Source organism: Scyliorhinus canicula, chromosome 10 (assembly GCF_902713615.1).
Source record: "Scyliorhinus canicula chromosome 10, sScyCan1.1, whole genome shotgun sequence".
Lineage (NCBI taxonomy): Eukaryota > Metazoa > Chordata > Chondrichthyes > Carcharhiniformes > Scyliorhinidae > Scyliorhinus > Scyliorhinus canicula.
This window is the reverse complement of record NC_052155.1, coordinates 111,924,469-111,945,191: the sequence shown is the minus strand read 5'-3', so window position 1 is coordinate 111,945,191 and position 20,723 is coordinate 111,924,469. Positions and strand designations below refer to the sequence as shown.

At 44.8% G+C, this 20,723-nt stretch overlaps 1 protein-coding gene across 16 annotated transcripts in view; it reads left to right on the top strand.

Annotated features, from left to right (window-relative positions):
* ncoa2 (nuclear receptor coactivator 2) overlaps positions 1-20,723 on the top strand; it is a 361,025-nt gene that overhangs the window by 327,970 nt on the left and 12,332 nt on the right. For all 16 annotated transcript variants that reach the window (XM_038809570.1, XM_038809585.1, XM_038809580.1 and 13 more), the window contains 2 exons: positions 1,711-1,888; positions 3,725-3,923. In XM_038809570.1, coding sequence (XP_038665498.1) covers positions 1,711-1,888; positions 3,725-3,923 — 377 coding nt within the window. The remainder of the gene's footprint in view (positions 1-1,710; positions 1,889-3,724; positions 3,924-20,723) is intronic.

Here is a 20,723-nt window from a genome sequence, read left to right as displayed (position 1 = left end):
AGAGCCGGGATCGAACCTGGGACCTCAGCGACGTGGGGCAGAAATGCTAACCACTGCGTCACCGTGCTGCCCTCAACTGATCCAATCTTATCGAATAATATACCATGATAAACGTACCAGTCTTTCATCAGCAGTTTCGTATTGGCCTGTTATCAAACTGAGATAATTGCAAAATAGCACCCTGCATCCAACCAATAATGCAAATGGCATCTTGTGCTTAAAAAGTATTTCAAATCGCTTCTCGGCCTTTTGGCTAAGATTGTGCATAGATTGAGCCTTTTGGCTCAGATCTGGTATGTCTCCTTTATGGGGACCATGAATTTGATTCAATTTGGATTGGTTTTTGGAGCAGGCAAGGAGCTGGATTAGGGGTTCGCCTCTGTCCACACTCTGAGCCCTGGCTTTGTAATTAAGATAAAGTAATTTTTTTTTAAAGTATTTCAAATATTATATGTGCTTTTTGGTTTTGATGCACATATCCAAAGTTTAGAAATTGGGTAATGATTTCCATTTGCCGTATGTTCTAACCAGAACAGGGATTCATGCAGCACCTAAGATATCAAGTTTTGACTGCACATTTGAAATAATTTGATTACTTTCAAGAGTAGGCTCTCAGCTGCTATGCAAACTGCATTATTAATCATACATGATTTACGGTATCCCAACTCAACTATACAGCCTTAATTCCTCTGCTCCTTTATCATGTATTGCAGTGATTCTAAAGTAAATTCGACTTAAAAGCAAAATTAACCTGAAATAAAAAATGGTATTCATAGTATCCCTACAGTGCAGAAGGAGGCCATTTGGCCCTTTGCGTGTGCACCAACCCTCTGAAGGAGCACTCTGCAGATGTCTACTCCCCCGCCCTATCCCCGTAATTTAACCTGTACATCCCTGTTCTCTGCCAATCCACCTAACCTGCACAACTTTAAACTGAGGGAGGAAACCAGAGCACCCGGAGGAAATCCACACAGACTTGGGGAGAACTTGCAAACTCCACACAGTCACCCAAGGCCAGAATTGAACCCAGGCCCCAGGTGCTGAGGCAGAAGTGCTAGCCACTGTGTCGCCCCATGGTGGCACGGGTGGCACATGGGGACTTCTAGTACAGTAGTGGAATTATTAATACGGTAATTTCATTGCCAACAGCTTGTTAAGATTGATTGTAGACATTTTCCAAGAACATGCACATCACATTTTGAATTCAGACAAGTTAAAATGACAACTTTTGGTTTCTATACTTCTCCCTTGACCCCACAACACAAAACCATAATGAGTGTTGATACCTTTGTATGCTACACAGTCAGTAACTTTAATTCTCTGGTGTCTAGTGGGGTTAATGCATCATGTATTGTGGGGAAACCTTATAAATTATAAATCATGGCCTCTTTGGAATTAGCCAGTCTGACTCCAATTGTGCTCTTTATTCCAGGGCCCATGCCCCTATTCAGGAATCCTCTGTGTGTCTTGTTTGTTGGGTATGGATAAACCTTGACTGCAATGGCCTCAACGTTGACTAGCCAACTAAAGGGGCCATGTTGACATTTAACTAGATTTTATTTTTGTATTTTTAATAATTAATACTCTGGACATTGTTTTGTTATCTAGATAGGAGAATTGTTTGAAATTTGTTGTCTTTACATATTTTAACATTTTATACAAGAATAATAGCTTTTTCAAAATTACTACATCTGGTTTGTTCATTCACAGGGATCAGTCAACAGTCTGATACAGGATTTGGTGGGGCGACAACTCCCCAGAGCCCATTATTGTCCCCACGGATGAGTCACACACAGAGTCCAATGATGCAGCAGTCTCAATCTACAACTACATACCAGTCACCTTCGGAGATTAATGGCTGGCCACAGGGAAACCTAAATGGAAATGGGTATTTCTGATTTTCTCCCATAAAGTTTTATTTTAAGCTTTAAAGTGTTCTATATACATACAACCAGGTGTGGGAGCTCGGTAAAATAACCTTGTCCCTAGCCTAAAGGGAAATGCGGCGTGAATTCCTCTCAGTGAGACTATATCTTTGCCATAGTAACTGCATCAGTCCTGAGGAACTGGCCAATCACCTTGCAGTCGGCAATAATTACAGCCTTTGCCAGTGTTGCTAACTCTCGAAGAATTTTTTTTTAAAGAGTAATGTACTTATTGATTGGCGGTGGGGATCAGATTATGTAATTATGTGGAGAGGAGTTGTTTAAATCTTGCAGAAAGGTAAACAGCCATCAATGTTGATTTAACATTCTCTATACTTGCTGTTGTGAAAGCCAATATCACTTTTTAGGTAGTTTTTACGACAGCCATATTTGAATGGGAAAGGGTAAACAGAAATCAATTGGTAGAAAGCTGTGTTGTAATGTCTACAGTGTTACAATCTCGGTAGAGACCATCAATTTAAGTAGCAGAAGTCTGAAGTCCCAGTTATTTACTAAAGGAATGAAGCCTCAAGACTCCAGTTTGACACAGAAGGATTTTTAGTAGACAAGAGTCAAACAAAGCAAACATTTCTTAATCACCTATACTCTAAAACTCAAAATTAACAATAGGGGAACATTAATTAACAGGAAAATTGCAGTCAATTATAAACTACGCATTAGATACAACTAAGATATATTTTACGAATAAGCTTGGCAGTCTGCTCTGAATATACGTAGGTCATCAAACACAGTCACAAAACCCTTCAAAGCTCTGAATTTCAGCTCCTCTAGGATCTGGCCCCTCTTCTTCAACCTGCCTATACTGCACTGGTTCAACTTCTCCAGAGCTCTGATAATTTTATCTTTGTTTATATAGTTTCACCTAAAAGTTTTGGTCTCCAATTCTGACTTTCAGTCTTTGTTGGTTGAGGAACTGGGAGAGTCAGTTGCCCTTTTCAATTTGTGTCTGTCACAAAAAGTACAGACTTTGTCCACAGGTTCCAACGCAATAAGATCTTCACTATACAGAAAACCTCTGTATTGGATTGTGACAACCACTTGCGTGTTAAAGCTGCTAAGAAAATTCAGTATGCATCAAGGCTTTACAAAGGAACATGGATATTTAATTTTAGGGGTAGTGAGTGGCATAGTTCAGTGAGGACTAGAGATGATCGAGTGAGCTTTAGTATGGGGCATGACGGTAGCACAAGTGGGTAGCACTGTGGCTTCACAGCGTCAGGGGCACAGGTTCAATTCCCCGCTGGGTCACTGTCTGTGGGGAGTCTGCACGTTCTCCCCATGTCTGCATGGATTTCCTCGGGGTGCTCCAGTTGCCACACACAGTCCAAAGACATGCAGGTTAGGTGGATTGGCCATGATAAATTGCCCTTAGTGACCAAAAAGGTTAGGAGGGGTTATTGGGTTATGGGGATAGGGTGGAAGTGAGGGCTTAAGTGGGTCAGTGCAGACTCGATGGGCTGAATGGTCTCCTGCACTCTGTGTTCTGTGACACAGATGACTGCATTTTGGGTTAGCACGTTTGTGCGTATGGATAATGAGAGATCAGTGAGTAGAGTGTTGGAATAATTTGTTCTAGTTGTGGGGAAAGCATTTTAGTACGAAAAATACAAACAAAACTATTGTGACTTAAATTTGGCAGCTAATGCCACTGCAAAATAATTTGGCAAAATAATGCAAGACTCATGACATGTCAGATGAGATCTATGTGATAAATTATTTTGGGGGAAATCTACTTCGTCTAATAGTTGTTTTTTCTTTGCTTCCCCTTTTATACACAGCATGTTTTCACAGCCATCCCCACCACAGTTTGGACAACAGGCAAACACCAGCATGTACAGCAACAATATGAATATCAGTGTTTCTATGGCAACCAATACTGCCGGTATGAGCAACATGAATCAGATGTCAGGGCAGATTAGCATGACCTCAATGACCTCTGTGCCTACATCAGGATTGTCCTCTTTGGGTGCTGAACAGGTAAGAGATGTACAATGTTTTCTGAATGTAATTAAAAATGATATAGAAAGTTAGAGAGATCTGGGCGTACAGGTCCACAGATCTTTGAATGTAGCAACACAAGTCGACAAGGTAGTTAAGAAAGCATATGGAATGCTTGCCTTCATTGGACGGGGCATCGCGTATAAAAACTGGCAAGTCATGCTACAATTGTATGAAACCTTGGTATGGCCGCACTTGGAATTTTGTGCACAATTCTAGTCGCCACACTACCAGACGGTTGTGGAGGCTTTGGAGAGGGTACAGAGGAGGTTTACCAGGATGTTGCCTGGACTGGAGGGGGTTGGCTATGCGGAGAGAGTGAATAGACTCTGATTGTTTTTGTTGGAACGACAGAGGTTGGGGGTGACCTGATAGAGGTCTGCAAGATTATGAGAGGCATAGAGTGGATGTGCAGGCATTCTTTCCCGGGGTGGAAAGGTCAGTCACTCGGGAGCGTACGTTTATGGTTCGTGGGGCACAGTTTAGAGATGTGAGAGGCAGGTTTTTCTTTTACACAGAGGGTGGTGAGTGCCTGGAACGCGCTGGCAGGGGCGGTTGTGGAAGCAGATACATTAACGGCGTTCAAGGGCAGCACGGTGGTGCAGTGGTTAGCACTGCTGCCTCACGGCGCTGAGGTCCCAGGTTCGATTCCGGCCCTGCGTCACTGTCCGTGTGGAGTTTGCACATTCTCCCCATGTTTGCGTGGGTTTCGCCCCCACAGCCCAAAATATGTGCACGATGGGTGGATTGTCCACACTAAATTGCCCCTTAATTGGAAAAAAAATGAATTGGGTACTATAAATTTAAAACAAAAAGAAAGATTAACGGTGTTCAAAAGGCGTCTCAACAAATACATAAATAGGATGGGATACGGCACTAGGAAGTGCTGAGGGTTTTGGCCAAGGATGGTATCGTGACCGTACAGGCTTGGAGGGCCAAAGGGCATGTTCCTGTGCTGTATTGTTCTTTGTTCTTGTTCCGTACACTGTTTTATTAACAGTAAAATGTTTAGAGCAATAGCTAAGATTTAAACATGTGCCTGTACTGATTTGGACCAAGATGTTAACTGTTTATAGCAAAACTGTAAATACATGTGTAAAGAAGGCATGTATGATTCCTCTATCAAGAAGAAATGTAATGGTCAGTAATGAATGTTTATTATACCTCACATATATTTTTCTCTGCTTCAACGTTTATGCTGTCTTTCATATCGTTAGGACATCACAATACACTTTACAGTCAACAAAATATTTTTAAAGTGTCACCGCTATTATGTAGAAAAATGCAGCAGCCAGTTTGCACACAGCAAGAGCCCACAACCAGCTAGCCGTTTTAGCTGATTTTGGTGAGGCTGGTTGGCTGTAACACTGGGAAAACCCTCCAGTTTCTCTTTGGGGTCTTGAAAGGTCAGGTGGTTTCTCAGTTTAATGTCTCATCCTAAAGATGTCAGAATGCAGCACTCCTTCAGCCTAGATTGTGGTCAAGTCCATAAGAGGACTGGAACCAAAGCTTTCTGATTCCAAGGTGAAAGTGCTGCCACTGAGCAAAGGTGGAAATGTTTGAGGACAACTGCATTACTTCAACAAAAAACTATGAATTGTCAGAAAGGTCGGGCAAAGCTTTTCATGTACTTTTGTCTCGTGATACAGATGCTAATGTCTAATATCCTCCTCAACTATACTCACACTAACTTCACAGTAATATTCCTGTCTGACAAGTAACAACCCAGAAACCTTTATTTGAATTTGACTTTGTGCATATGTAGGTACAGGAAAGCAATCAAATTTTGTACTCTTCCAGTTATGAACCTAAAGTGGATGTGAGGGTTCATCCCATGTTATTGACAGTTTTAAGTTCCTGTGGTGGCTCAATGAATTTATCATAGAATCATGGAAACTTACAGCACAGAAGGAGGCTTTTGGCCTGTCATGTCCATGCTGGCTGTTTGCACGAGTAATAGTGCTTAGGCAACATACCTACTTTTTACCCATACACTGTAAATTCTTTATCCGCAATCACCTGTCCAATTCTCTTTTTTTAAATTATTTATGGAATAAGCTTGATTTGATTTGATTTATTGTCACATGTACCGAAGTACAGCGAAAGTATTTTTCTGTGGCCAAGGGAACGTACACCGTAAGTACATAGTAGACAAAAAAGAATAATCGACAGAGTACATTGACAAATGGTACATCGACAAACAGTGATTGGTTACAATTCAGAACAAAGAGCCAAACAAAGCAAATACATGAGCAAGAGCAGCATAGGGCATCATGAATAGTGTTCTTAAAAGGATCAGTGGAGGGAGAGTCATTGAGGAGCCTAGTAGCTGTGGGGAAGAAGCTGTTCCAATGTCTGCATGTGCGGGTCTTCAGACTTCTGTATCTTCTGTCTGATGGAAGGGTCTGGAAGAGGGCAAAGCCTGGGTGGGAGGGGTCTCTGATAATGCTGTCAGCCTTCCTGAGGCAGCGGGAGGTGCAGACAGAATCAATGTGAGGGTGGCAAGCTTGAGTTCATCACACTCTGCAGTTTCTTGCGATCTTGGGCTGAGCAGTTGCCATACCAACTACCATTACATCTTCTAACCGAGTGTTCAGATCCCAACTTCTGAGCGAACAAATTCTGCTCATCTCCCCTCCAGATCTTTTGCCAATAATATTGAATCTATAACCTCTAGTCTGGGTCCACTCGCCATTGGGAATATGTCTCCATGGTCTCTATCAAAGCTTCTTGTCACATTGAAACCTCTATTGGGTCACCTCTTAACCTCAGTTCCAAGGAAGATGCACAACTTCTCCAGCCTCTCATAATTTAAAAAAATAAATAAATTTGGAGTACCCATTTTTTTTTCCCAAGGGGCAATTTAGCGTGGCTAATTCACCCACACTACATATCGTTTTGGGTTGTGGAGGTGAGATTCACGCAGACACGGAGAATGTGCAAACTCCACACGGACAGTGACCCGGGGCTGGGATCGAACCCAGGACCTTGGCGCCGTGAGGCAGCAGTGCTGCCCTTCCAGCCCCTCGTAATTGAAGCCATTGTTCCCTGATAATATGCTGGTAAACCACCTCTATAACCTTTCTAAAGTCTTAACATCTTTCCTAAAGTGTAGTGCCCAGAATTGTCCATAATACTCTATCTTGATCTCTTCGATTTTTCAACTACTGTTTATATGCTTTCTATAACCACCCATCAACTTGCCACATCATAGAATTGTTACAGCACAAAATGCCTTCTGAGGCCATCTTTGCACCTCTAAGAATAACTAGAGGACGACAGCTTAGGAACATAGCTATCCCCTAGACACAAAGCCACTGACTCCCAGTGCCCCGCCATCTGATCATGCGAGGGCAGGGGCGTATAATGGAAACCATATAGCCCGCAACAACAACATGGAGAAGACCGTTGGGCTTCTCAAGCAACATCTCCAATGCTCGGATCACTCAGGGGCCCTCCAAAACATGCCAGAGCCTGTCTCCAAGTTTGCAGGCAGTGAATTGTGGAGTGCTGCAAGGACCATTCCTTGGGACTCCGCTATTGACAATCTATTCATGTCTTGGATGAAGAGACAGAGACTAATGTGTCAAAGTTTGCTGATAACACCAAGTTGAGTGAGGAGATATGTTGTTGGGAGGACACAAAGGCTGCAAAGAATTATAGACAGGATAAGTGTGTGGGCAACAAAATGGCAGGAGGAGTATAATGAAGGGAAGTGTGAAGTTATTTATTTTGGTTGTAAAATAGAAAAACAATATTTTTTAAATGGTGTGAAACTTGTAAGTGTTGATGTTCAAAGAGACTGGGGGGGAGAAAAGCTTGCGTGCAGGTGTAAGAAGCAATTAGGAGAACTAACCGAGTTCGGTCAGAATACCTTGGTCTTTGCCGGGGGACAAGGCAGGGATGCCCGCTCTCCCCATTACTGTTTGCCATGGCCATAGAACACTTAGCAATGGCTCTGAGTGCAGCGAATACCTAGAGTGGAATAGTGAAAGGAGGAGTGGAGCACAGGGTCTCTCTCTCTATGCAGACGACTTGTTGCGTTATATCACGGACCCGGTGGGGGAGATGACCAAAATCATGGAGGTATTAGGAGAATTTGGGCGATTTTCAGGCTATAAGTTAAATATGAGAAAAAGTGAGATGTTTGTGATTCAGGCACGGGGGCAGGGAAGGAGGCTGAAGGAGCTACCTTTTAAAGTGGTTGGGAAGAGTTTAGGTATCTGGGGACTCAGTGGCCAAGGATTGGGTGCAGCTTCACAAGTTAAATTTGGGCAAAGCAGTGGATCAAATGAGAAGGGATTTTTGTAGATGGGACATGTTCCCACTGACGCTGGCGGGGAGGGTTCAGACGGTGAAGATTTATTTTTTAATTTAGAGTACCCAATTCATTTTTTCCAATTATGGGACAATTTAGCGTGGCCAATCCACCTCGCCTGCACATCTTTTTGGGTTGTGGGGGCGAAACCCACGCAAACACGGTGAGAATGTGCAAACTCCACACACAGTGACCTAGAGCCGGGATTGAACCTGGGACCTCGGCGCCGTGAGGCAGCAGGGCTAACCCACTGTGCCACCGTGCTGCCCCCAGACGGTGAAGATGACTGTCCTTCCGAGACTGCTTTTCTTTTTTCAGTGTCTCTCGGTTTTTGTCCCAAAGGCTTTTTTCAGAAGTATGAATGTGGCGATATCAAGGTTTATATGGTCGGGTAAACCTCAAGAGTAAAGAGGATACTACTGGAACCAGCCCGTGGGGAAGGGGGATTGGCTCTCCCGAGCTTTATTAACTATTACTGGGCTGCCAACATATCGATGGTCAGGAAGTTAGTAGTGGGGGAGGGGTCGGTCTGGGAGCGGATGGAGGCAGCATCCTGCAGCGGTACGAGTCTGGAGGCTTTACTGTCAGCGTCCCTGCCGTTCTCGCCGACTCGATACTCCATATGTCCTGTGGCAGCCCTGAGGGTTTGGGGGAAATGGAGGCAGCATATGAGACTGGAGGGTGCGTCAGTGTGGTCTGTGACAATCACCGGTTTGTGCCGGGGGGTGGGGGGGCTGGATGGGGGCTTTCAGGTATGGCAGCGGGCAGGGATTGAGCGATTTGGAGATTTATTCATCCAGGAGGGCTTCCCGACCTTGGTGACATTAGAGGAGGAGTTTGATTTGCCAGGTGGGAACAGGTTTCGGTACCTTCAAGTGTGGGACTTTGTATGGAGACAGGTCCCAAGCTTTCCTCGCCTCCCCCTGAGGGGACTACAGGATAAAGTGCTGTCAAAAACAGGGGTTGGAGGTGGGAAAGTTTCGGACATATACAGGGAATTGTTAGAGTGGGAAGGGGCCCCTATCACAGTGTTCTTCAAACTTTTTTTCCGGGGACCCATTTTTGCCAACCTTCGTGACCCACGCCGGCTGACCGTCGTGACCCACCATTTTCTCTTACCTTGTTTGCTGCTGACAAAAATGGAGGAAATGGTTTTGGGTCCCTTTGGACTCGTACACGCTCCTCCAATGGAACCTGTTGGATGAAGGTGAAGCCTTCTGGTGTCGAAAAGTATGGAGTCTCCATCTGTCCAAAGTTCGGCATTTTTTTCCTGTAAATTTTGATCAAATAACCCCCCCCCCCCTCCCCCGAACTTGTAAAAAAAAGAATAAAATAAATGGAAAAAAATGAAAATTACATTAATAAAATAAATGAATAAATGATTAAAAACCACTACCGAACTTGTAAAAAAAGCTGCAACCGTTTAAAGAAAAATAGCAGCCGCACTGCGCATGCGTGCCCGATTTGCGCATGCGCACCGATCATCATGCGCAATGTGGCCGAATTTTTTTTGGACATGTTCGCGGCCGCTTGCAGCTGGCGTTATGAAAAGCCGGCTGCTCCGCGGGGATTTGCGCGATCGGGAGCACCGCGGACAACGGCTCTGCGACCCTCCCGACCGTGACCCACCCATGGGTCACGCCCCCAACTTTGAAGAACACTGCTCTATCAGAGAGAGGAAGTGGGAAGAGGAGCTAGGAGGGGAGCTGGAAACTGAACTGTGGGGGAAAAAGCCTTGAAAAGGGTAAATGCATCCTTGTCCTGTGCTAGATTTAGCTTTATTCAGTTCAAGGTAGTCCACAGGGCCCACATCACGGTAGCTCAGATGAGTAGGTTCTTCGAGGAGGTGGGGGACAGATGTGGGCGGTGTGGGTGTAGCCCAACCAACCATGTTCACATGTTTTGGGCATGTACGAAACTGAGGGAATTCTGGCAGGGCTTTGCAGATGTTATGTCAGAAGTCCCGAAAGGTAGGGTAACTCCGAGTCCAGAATTAGCAATATTTGGGGTGTCGGAAGATCCTGGGGCAAAGGGGTGGTGGGGTGGTATTCTGGCCTTCTCCTCCCTGGTGGCCCGGAGACGGATCTTGCTGAGATAGAGGGACTCATCCCCCAAAATCAGGAGTGTGGGTCAGCGATATGGTAGAGTTTTGCAGTCTGGAAAAAAATCAAGTTCGCTCTAAGAGGGTCAATACAGGGATTCGCCCGGAGTTGGCGGCCGTTCATCGATTTGTATGGGCCGTTGAATGAAAAAAACTTGTAGTGCTATTGCGATTGGGCAGGGGGATGAGACTGGCTTTACAGAGTGACAGCATAGTCTAGATAAATGAAATGTTTCCCTCGAGCTGCTCTTACCATGAGGACCCAGACTTTAATGGCACTACCATGACATAGGCAGCAGCATAGATGGCTGGCTGAGAGGCAACACCAAGGGCATTGATGGAGTGACAGTGGTGGGTGGATGAGTTATGTTGCCCTGCGAGAGGACAGCAGATTTATGCTCATTGGAGCCACAAATGCTCACATGGGATTGCTAATCCTAGCAATCTGAAGGGAGGACCGATTGCTGGATTGCATGAGAAGCTGCATGACCTTTTGAGGACTGAAATCTGCAGCTAGGATGGCAGCTGTCTGCTTAGCAGCAGTATCCAATGAGCTACATCTGAACTTCCACTGAGACATTGGGTGGTTTCCACCTGCCCTGCAGTAGAAGCTGAGACACAGGCATCAGATGCTGCATGGAGTTGCCCATGACTTCCATGGTGGAAAGGATCAGTTCCAGACCCTGTACAATGCTTTGTGCCTTGCTGGAGCCTGACTCCTCCCTGCTCCTTGACAGTGATGAGAGGCTGTCTGGTAGGCCTGTCAGTACATCAAGCCATTCAGTGTGCATCGTCATTGGTGTTCTCCTGTAGGCCGTTCCACCAAAGTCCTCATGTGAGTCCCCTGTGGCAAAACCTGTCTGCGACAGAGACCTCCAGGGAGCTGGCACATGAACTGTCCGTTCCCTAGCTGGAGCCTTCTCCTCCCTGATGCCTGACCATGTTGTAATCCTGACTCTATACTATGCTTCAAAGTTTGCATATTACACTGATGCCTGCGAGTGTCGGATCACGTTTCTTGATTAGTGGTGTGGTGTTGCTCTCGCTTGCTGGGAGCGCTGTGGCTGGATAGGCTGCAGTTATTGGGTATTCGAAAGCTTAAAATCTGAAAGGAAGATTTGAGCTGTAAAATAAGAGGTCCACGGTCACATGGTCTGCAACTTCCTGTTCATGCAGGATAAGGGCGAGATGGAATCTGAGAAGAGACATAATGCAGGAACATACCAGTCTCTGCAATGTTGAATGTTGCAGGCTCTGTCTCAGCCAATCCATGATGTGCCGCACCATCACCTCCAAGCTTGGGGGATGAAGATATGCCTGTCCTTCATGGCTTTAGTTTTGCTCCTTTATATGCTGGGAAACCTTCGCTTGCGTGGGCTTAATGTCAGTGATAATTCTGAAGTCTATTTAGTCGATGTGCTTACCAAAGCTGAATAGCTGGATTACGTGAGGACTGAGAAGTTGGTGTGAGGTGAGGATGGCAGCATTGGAAGATGTGAGGGTGAGCTGGAGTATCCGAATGTTAAGCATCAGTCCTGAATGCTGAAGAGTGATGGGAATGCATTGAACAGCATAAAAATCTGGTGGTACAGTGGGTATGGCTGAGCCAGGGAGAAAAATCGAGGGCCCTGCTGCTTCTCCTCTTTCAGAGCCCCTTATTGACCCCCTCCCCCACTTAACCACCCCCCGCCTCCAAATCATGCATGATATTTTTCCCCCTTTTTCAAGATTCAGCAATCATTTCACGATTCACCAATTGATTCACCACTTCACAGAAACGTATTCGGGGAAAGTGATGACACCCACTGCTGTTATCTGGCTACAAATATCATCCAAGCAACATGTGTTAGGAGACGGGAGGTTTTAAGGGATTTATATTTGTATTGGTAAACATTTGAAATAAAAGGGCTACGATGTAAAGGATAAATAAACCGTTGCTGCTTAACAACTGGGGCCTTGTAAGGTAGAGAAGCTTTTCAATTTTAATTTGGCTAATTTGATTGCAGTTGGAGATAGGTAATGAGAGAGAAGGCAGCTCTGCTAGAAGCAGTTGGTTTGAGATGGTGAAAGGAAATATCTCTCAGCCTTGCTAGAAGAACAGCCATACTATGGAGTAATGGTTTTTTAATATATTTTTAATCTCCTTTTTCACATTTTCTCCCAAATTTACACCCACCAACAATAAATAATAATCAGTAATAAATATGTCAACCCCCATATCAATAACAACAAGCCCATCCTCACATCAAACTCCAAACATTAGCCCGCATGTTCACACAAACAAAATGACAAAAAGAAATCAGGAATCACCCATAGTCACCATTAACGCACACAGTCCCCCCTCCTCCCAATTCTCCCAACCAACCCCCCCCCCCCCCCCCCCACTAATTTTCGATGTTATCCAGTTCTTGAAAGTGCTTAATGAATAATGCCCATGACTTGTAGAATCCCTCCATCCTTCCCCTCATTTCAAACTTAACCTTCTCAAGAGTCAAGAATTCCAAAAGGTCCCCCCGCCATGCCAGGGCACAGGGTTGAGAGGCTGCTCTGCATCCCAACAGGATCCGCCTATCAAAGAGGCGAAAGCTACAACATCTGTCTCCACATCAGTTTCCAACCCTGGCTGGTCCAACACCCCGAACTATGGAGAAATGGTTAAGAAAACAGATGCCGGGAACCTGAAGTCCAACTAGTTAAGAAAACTAGAGAAATTAAGAGAAGTTGCCAAGAAGTCTGGAGTTAACTGAAGAGAGGAAACTGGGAACCCAAGCAGAACACTGTTCAGTAAAGTCAGAGTTGAAAAGGCATTGGATTATGAGATGGCAGAAGAAATCTACAGTAGTGCTAAAGTTTGTGAGAAATTACTAGAGACACCATTTGAAATAATTGTGAAAATTGGTGGCTGCCCCTGGGTCACTGTCTGTGTGGAATTTGCACATTCTCCCTATGCCTGCATGGGTCTCGGCCCCACAACCCAAGAAGACGTGCAGGGTAGTGAATTGGCCATGCTAAATTGCTCGTTAATTGGAAAATAAAAGAATTGGGTACACTAAATTTATTTAATATAAAGAAAACAAAATGTACTTTGTATTCCTTGTTAATCATAAAATCTGAGGGCAGCACGGTGGCGCAGTGGGTTAGCCTTGCTGCCTCACGCGCCGAGGTCCCAGGTTCGATCCCGGCTCTGGGTCACTGTCCGTGTGGAGTTTGCACATTCTCCCCGTGTTTGCGTGGGTTTCACCCCCACAACCCAAAGATGTGCAGGGTAGGTGGATTGGCCACGCTAAATTGCCCCTTAATTGGAAAAAATGAATTGGGTACTCTAAATTTATTTATTTTTTTAAATCACAAAATCTGTGGAATTGTTGAGTTAAAGGGAGAGTAATGAAGTATTGGATTCTAATCCAACTTTTACATGTTTAATAAATGTTTTTTGTCTTATTAAAACTTCCTCCACAGTTTTTTTTAAAGTAAAAGTTATGGTCTTTGGAGCAAGGGTTCAATTCTGGGACCTTACTGTCCATTTATAACATCAACTGTTATCGTAACACGTGGGTCATTAATATTAAAGAGCAACAACAATATAATGCAGTGTTGGTTTGCGTGTCCTTTAAGTCAGTGCTTTTCAAACTTTTTTTCCTGGGACTGACTTTTGCCAACCATCCAACGTTTGCGACCCATGCTGCCTGTCCTTCACAACCCATGCCAACTGATGTTCACGGCACATGCTTTGCATCCTTATTTGTACTGGCACAATTAACAAAACCATACCTCAAGAAATCATCTTCATACTGCTCTGTTCCTGAGTTAAGTTTCTTCTTTGTAGGCTGTTAACCCGAGGCCCTGGAGCTCTACAGCATTAGCACTAGTGCTGCCCTGGACTCTCTTGAGCAGTTCATTCCAAATTCTGTTGTGAGGTTCTGTCCAGTAGGTAAACCGCCTATTTGAGCCTCTGTCTCTTCCTTTTAAAAAAAACCTTAGTTCACATGCCTTGCTTGCCAACAACTGTGAAATGGAAACAAACTACGGCAAAAGCATGTGAGTGGAGAGTGCTTGATGCCAAGCATGCCTGATCTGCTCTCTGCTGCCGAGTCTAACTACTGCGCCACCATGCCGCCCTGTTTGACGCTTTTCCCGCCATCGTGACCACCACGGAACATTGCAACTGATCACTCCATGATCCTGCCAACACCCGTTTGACCCACCAAGGGGTCACGACCCACGCTTTGAACACCCTGCTTTAAGTGATCCCACTGTAGCTATTAAACAAACCAGAGAAAACTAATTTTACTTCAGCAGCATTATAAAGTATTGCTAATTTGACAGGAAAATATATTGTTTTTTTTTTTGAAATGTTTTTTATTGAGTTTTCATATTTTATATCCAACAAATTATTAGAAAAAAACATGCAAAAATTAACATGTATATTTACAGGCAAGCATCTTCATAATAACAACTGTGGCCGCCCCCTTTAACCGGCATACATATTTTACATTATGGCCGAGGCGCATGTTTATAGGCATTTATTTACAATTTGGTTTTGGGCCTTAGCTTGCCATTAGACTGTCACTTGTGGCTTTGTCCTTCCTTTTTTTTTGGAATAATTTTTATTCAAGTTTTCAACAACAAATTTTATCACAACAGAGAAAAGCAGTAATTCTTCCCCTCCAATACAAAAACAATAAATTAACAAGAAAAAGAAATAAGCATAAAACCATGAGAACAGACCCCCATAACAATCCGTAGCCCTCCCCCCGGCTACCTTCCCCCGATTCCCGTCCATTTTCCCCTGATTCTTGGTCACCCGACTATTCTTCCTCTTGTTCGTTGGCCACAAACAGTTCCCGGAACAATTGCATGAATGGCTCCCACGTTCTGTGGAAGCCGTCGTCTGACCCTCTGATGGCGAATTTGATTTTCTCCATTTGGAGAGATTCCGAGAGGTCGGACAGCCAGTCTGCAGCTCTGGGTGGTGCTGCTGACCGCCAGCCAAACAGGATTCTACGGCGGGCAATCAGGGAGGCAAAGGCAAGGGCGTCTGCCCTCCTCCCCAGGAATAGATCTGGCTGGTCTGAAACCCCGAAGACCGCCACTATCAGGCATGGCTCCACCCTCACCCCCACCACTTTGGACATAGCCTCGAAGAAGGCTGCCCAGTACTCCACAAGTCTGGGGCAAGACCAGAACATGTGGGCGTGGTTGGCCGGGCCTCTTTGGCGCCGTTCACATCTGTCCTCCACCTCCTGGAAGACCCTACTCATACGGTTTCTTGTTAAGTGGGCTCCATGTGCCACTTTTAGTTGCGTCAGGCTGAGCCTTGCGCACGTGGAGGTGGAGTTGACCCTATGCAGTGCTTCGCTCCAGAGTCCCCACCCTATCTCAATCCCCAGGCCATCCTCCCATTTCTTTCTTGTTGCGTCCAGTACGGTGTCGGCCCTATTTACCAGTCGGCCATACATGTCTCTACAGTTTATTGGTTATTTATTGGCAGCACAACGGGACAGTGGTTAGGGCTGCTGACTTACAGCACCAGAGACCTGGTTCAATTCCGGCCTCAGGTGACTGCCTGTGTGGCGCTTGCCCTTTCTCCCCATGTGTGCGTGGGTTTCCTCCGGGTGCTCCGGTTTCCTCCCACAGTCCAAAGACGTGCAGGTTAGGTAGATTGTTCATGCTAAACTGCCCCTTAGTATCCAAGTGTTAGATGGGTTGACGGGAATGGGGCAGGGGATTGAGCCTAAGTAGGGTACTGCTTCAAGAGGTTCGGTGCAGACTGGGGGGGGGAGGGGGTGGCAAATTGCCTCCTTCTACATTGTAGGGATTCTAGTATTCTAACTGTGCAGATGATAACACGGATTTCAATAACTGCCTCAGCCCTCATTAACCTGTTCTGCCTCAGCCCTCATTAACCTTTTCTGCCTCAGCCCTCATTAACCTGTTCTGCCTCAGCCCTCATTAACCTGTTCTGCCTCAGCCCTCATTAACCTGTTCTGCCTCAGCCCTCATTAACCTGTTCTGCACATTGCACCATATGAACACGGAGACAATAAACTCATACTTGGGAGAAAGGTTCAATACTTGCAACCCAGATTAAACTGCACACTATCTTTACCATTCTGTTGAAGAATTAAAATACTTTCTCCTGCTTGGGTGCATGATGTTCTCTTACTTGGGTGCATGATGTTCATCGTAATTATTTCATGGAAGGGGTGTAATTGGATTCTATTTTGACAGTAATCTCACAGGGTAAAAAGATCAAATGACTCCTGAATAGCAACACAGAACAATTGAACAACAGCACGGTAGCATGGTGGCTAGCATAAATGCTTCACAGCTCCAGGGTCCCAGGTTCGATTCCCGGCTGGGTCACTGTCTGTGCGGAGTCTGCACGTCCTCCCCGTGTGTGCGTGGGTTTCCTCCGGGTGCTCTGGTTTCCTCCCACAGTCCAAAGATGTGCGGGTTAGGTGGATTGGCCATGCTAAATTGCCCGTAGTGTCCTAAAAAAAAGTAAGGTTAAGCGGGGGGTTGTTGGGTTACGGGTATAGGGTGGATACGTGGGTTTGAGTAGGGTGATCATTGCTCGGCACAACATCGAGGGCCGAAGGGCCTGTTCTGTGCTGTACTGTTCTATGTTCTATAAGTCTTCACTATTAGTTGGAAGCATTGGAGTCCTCAGGTGTGTCTATGTGACACCGTGTTAAAGAAGAAAGAAGGCAAAGACACTTTCTCTGTGTCATCTGTGTTTGTTTGTTCGACAAGTCTGAAGACTCCGCTGCTTCTCACAACAGTGTGTTTTCCATATCTACCATGCAACACAAGTTTATCACAATATTTTAATACCTCAAAAACCTTATTAGCACCAAGATGTAGTGAGATAATAGGTAAGTGGACAAAAGGACAAGATTGACGTCAATGGAAAAGACTTTTAAGAATCATGTGCTGTGTAAAATAGGTTACCGATTCACTATGAGCCATATTATGCAAAAGCCCTCTCACCGTAAACTTCCATTCGCAACAAAATGATTCCACCCTCTGTTCGCAAAATAATTATGGATGACAAAGGCCATCTAACCCAGCTCATCTCATCCATCCAGAATGACTTGTGTATTGGAAGCAGAAATAAGCCATTTGGCCCCTCGAGCCAGCTCCGACATTTGATAACATTGCTTACATTATGTCAGTGCCTGCAGCTCAAACTTATTTAATTGGATGTAAGGTGATTTGGGACATTATGAAAGAAGTGTAAGTTTTGTCTGTTTTCAATACATCTGCATGCAATAGGCAGTGTGACTGTAGCAGTGGTGAAATTGGACCCTACTGTTGATTCTCTCAAAGCAATTAATCACAGCAATCAATTGATGTTAGGAAAGTGGTGACAGGGGGGTGGCATGTGGCACAGTGGTTAGCACTGGGACTGCGGCGCTGAGGTCCCGGGTTCAAATCCCAGCCCTGGGTCACTGTCCGTGTGGAATTTGCACATTCTCCCCATGTCTGCGTGGGTTTCACCCCCACAACCCAAAAATGTGCAGGCTAGATGGATTGGCCATGCTAAATTTCTCCTTAATTGGAAAAAAATAATTGGGTGCTCTAAATTTATTTTAAAAAAGGAAAGTGGCGACAAATAAATCACTACATTTACAAAAACAATTCACAGCTGTACCAATCTGGGCACAATGGTGGAGCAGTGGTTAGCACTGCTGCCTCACAGCACCGAGAACCCGTGTTCGATCCCAGGTTTGCACGTTCTCCCCATGTCTGCGTGGGTTTCACCTCCACAACCCAAAGATGTGCAGAGTAGGCAGCTTGGCCATGCTAAATTGCCCCTTGAATTGGAAAAATGAAACGGAGTACCTTAAATTTATGAGAAAATATATAATACTGTACCAATCTTACCATCCTGACTTTTCTCTCAACCATAATATACAATAAATGGCATCTGCTCTAATGACACTATCCCCGGGATTTGCCAGTTAGCCATCTATCAGCAGCTTAGAAAAAATATACATTAGACTGAATTGTTGATCTCAATGTTTCAGAGAAGAATGATATACGGCACATAGTTTCTGGGAGGTGCGTTAACAATCCAGTTCTTATTAGGCCATACAGAACTTGTCATACAAATTGTATTGTACACGAGGGATGCGATTCTCCCCAAAAATGACTATAAGTGCGAACACCCAAAAACAGTCCCATTATTTAGGCGCCGAGAGCAACCCTGCTATCAGCCTCGTTCCGGAACGCCCGTCCAAGGCCGCACTTGCCTCATATTGCAGGAAGAGAAATTATGTCTTGATCTTCCGGCCCCTCTCTGCATCCCCACTGCAGTCTCTGGACCCCCCCTGCCCCCCACTTGATGCCCCAACTTACCTGTTGGAGGGCCCTCAAGCCCCCCCTTACCCCACCTCATAAGGGCAGGGAACCCCTGGCACAGGCAACCTGACGCCTTCGCACTGCCAGCCTGGCACTCTGGCACTGCCAGGGTGCCCAGGTGGCAGCAGGAGTGCCAGGGTACCACCCTGCCCCATCCTGACTAGCCATGTGGCCAGGATGTGTCACCAGTTACAGTTCATGCTTCCAAACTTTCTCAAGTGGTTTAGACTTCCCATGTAGAGCAGGGTATTAATGGACTTCTGTTAAAAGAATACTACACTTCTTTGCAGGCATGTTTTCAACAAAGAAACAATAGCTTTTGTACTTTTTCAAGTTAGTCAGCATAACTAGACACACATCCGCAATCCGTTTTGAGTTTGAAATAAGGTCATTGGGATAACCTTCTGGAACATTAATGCAATCAATACTAAGGAATTAGATGCCAACACAAATAGTCATAAGCTTTACACACTTTCCATCCCATTTTCTCTCAAGTCTGGAGAGAAAAATACTTGTTGTTTATTGGATCAGTTACGTACATAATGGTTTTATAAACACATGTGAGACCACAAAAAAAAAATTCTTATTGTCTTTCCCAACCTGGTTCACTTTTTCTTTGTATCAAGATCCTTTTCAGATCAGCGAACATGTCTGTAAGTAGTACATTAGGCGCCCAATATTAAATGTAGGCCATTAGACTGGCCATCGGTGAAGAAATCAAACTCTCTTACACCATTAGTTCTGCCTACTGCTTGTTAATCAGAATTGTTTTCATGGCAACTGAGAGATCTACTAATGACAAGTCTGTCCAAGGATATTGTTTCCTCTCTCAGATTTAATTAGAATGAATATTCAGATACACTGAGCACTGCAAGAATCATGTTTCCCTGCCCTTACTGGAACAAGTACTGTCAGCTTTTTTGGTGAAATTTTGCTCCACAGGCTCTCAGATCCTAGTGTTTGAAAATTAAAACACGCTTTCATTTTTCATATACAGTATCTGTAAGGAGTGCTTTCTAAACTTTTTTCTGGTGTGACCCCAGTTTAATGCCTGAAATATCATGTGACCCAGGGTGTGTTTCAGCTCCCAAATGGGGTGGGAGGGGGGAGAAAATAGTTGTTTCAGCACCTGAGGCTGCAGGGGGCAATGTTTTGGCTCCTGAATAGGTGGAGGGAGGTGGGGGGGGGGGGGTGTTGTTTAACTCCTGAGCAGTGGGTGAGGCGGTTATTTAAACTACAGGCTATTGGTTTTTTTTTTAAAAAACAGCTACCCTCTCCCTGACTTTTTTTTTTGCGGCGGCAATCGGGTCTCAAAGATATCCATTGGGTCACATCCATCAATCAAAAAACACTTAGCATTTAAGGGCGGCACGTGGCGCAGTGGATAGCACTGGGACTGCGGCGCTGAGGACCCAGTTCGAATCCCGGCCCTGGGTCACTGTGTGGAGTTTGCACATTCTCCTCGTGTCTGCGTGGGTTTCACCCCCACAACCCAAAGATGTGCTGGTTAGGTGGATTGGCCTCACTAAATTGCCACTTAATTGGAAAAGAAAAATAATTGGCCACTCTAAAAAAATTTTTAAAGGAAGGATTTAAAAGGGCCTCACACCGTTTACCTTTCAGCCCGAGCTCTGCCACAGCCTTGGCTGCTTTGGAGCTTGCAACCCTGAAATCTTGTCTCTCAACCCGTAGAGGATTTTTAAAGCTTGTTTTTATTCCTAATTTGAAAATTAAGATTTTCTGGTTTTAGTTGCACTATGAAAAATAAAAGGAAAATCAATGATAAACAATAGGTTTCAAATATGTAACGAAATGTGGAGAAAAGAATGAGAACACAAACTCCAGTTAAACTAAATTACAACTCAATTACACATTATGGACTTGCCAACAAAGTCTCATTTAATCCTCTTGAAATTCAAAGGTGGAACTAAAGAACCTAAGTTTACTATTATGGCTTGAATTACTAACCTGCCACAATGGTGGTGGAATATTA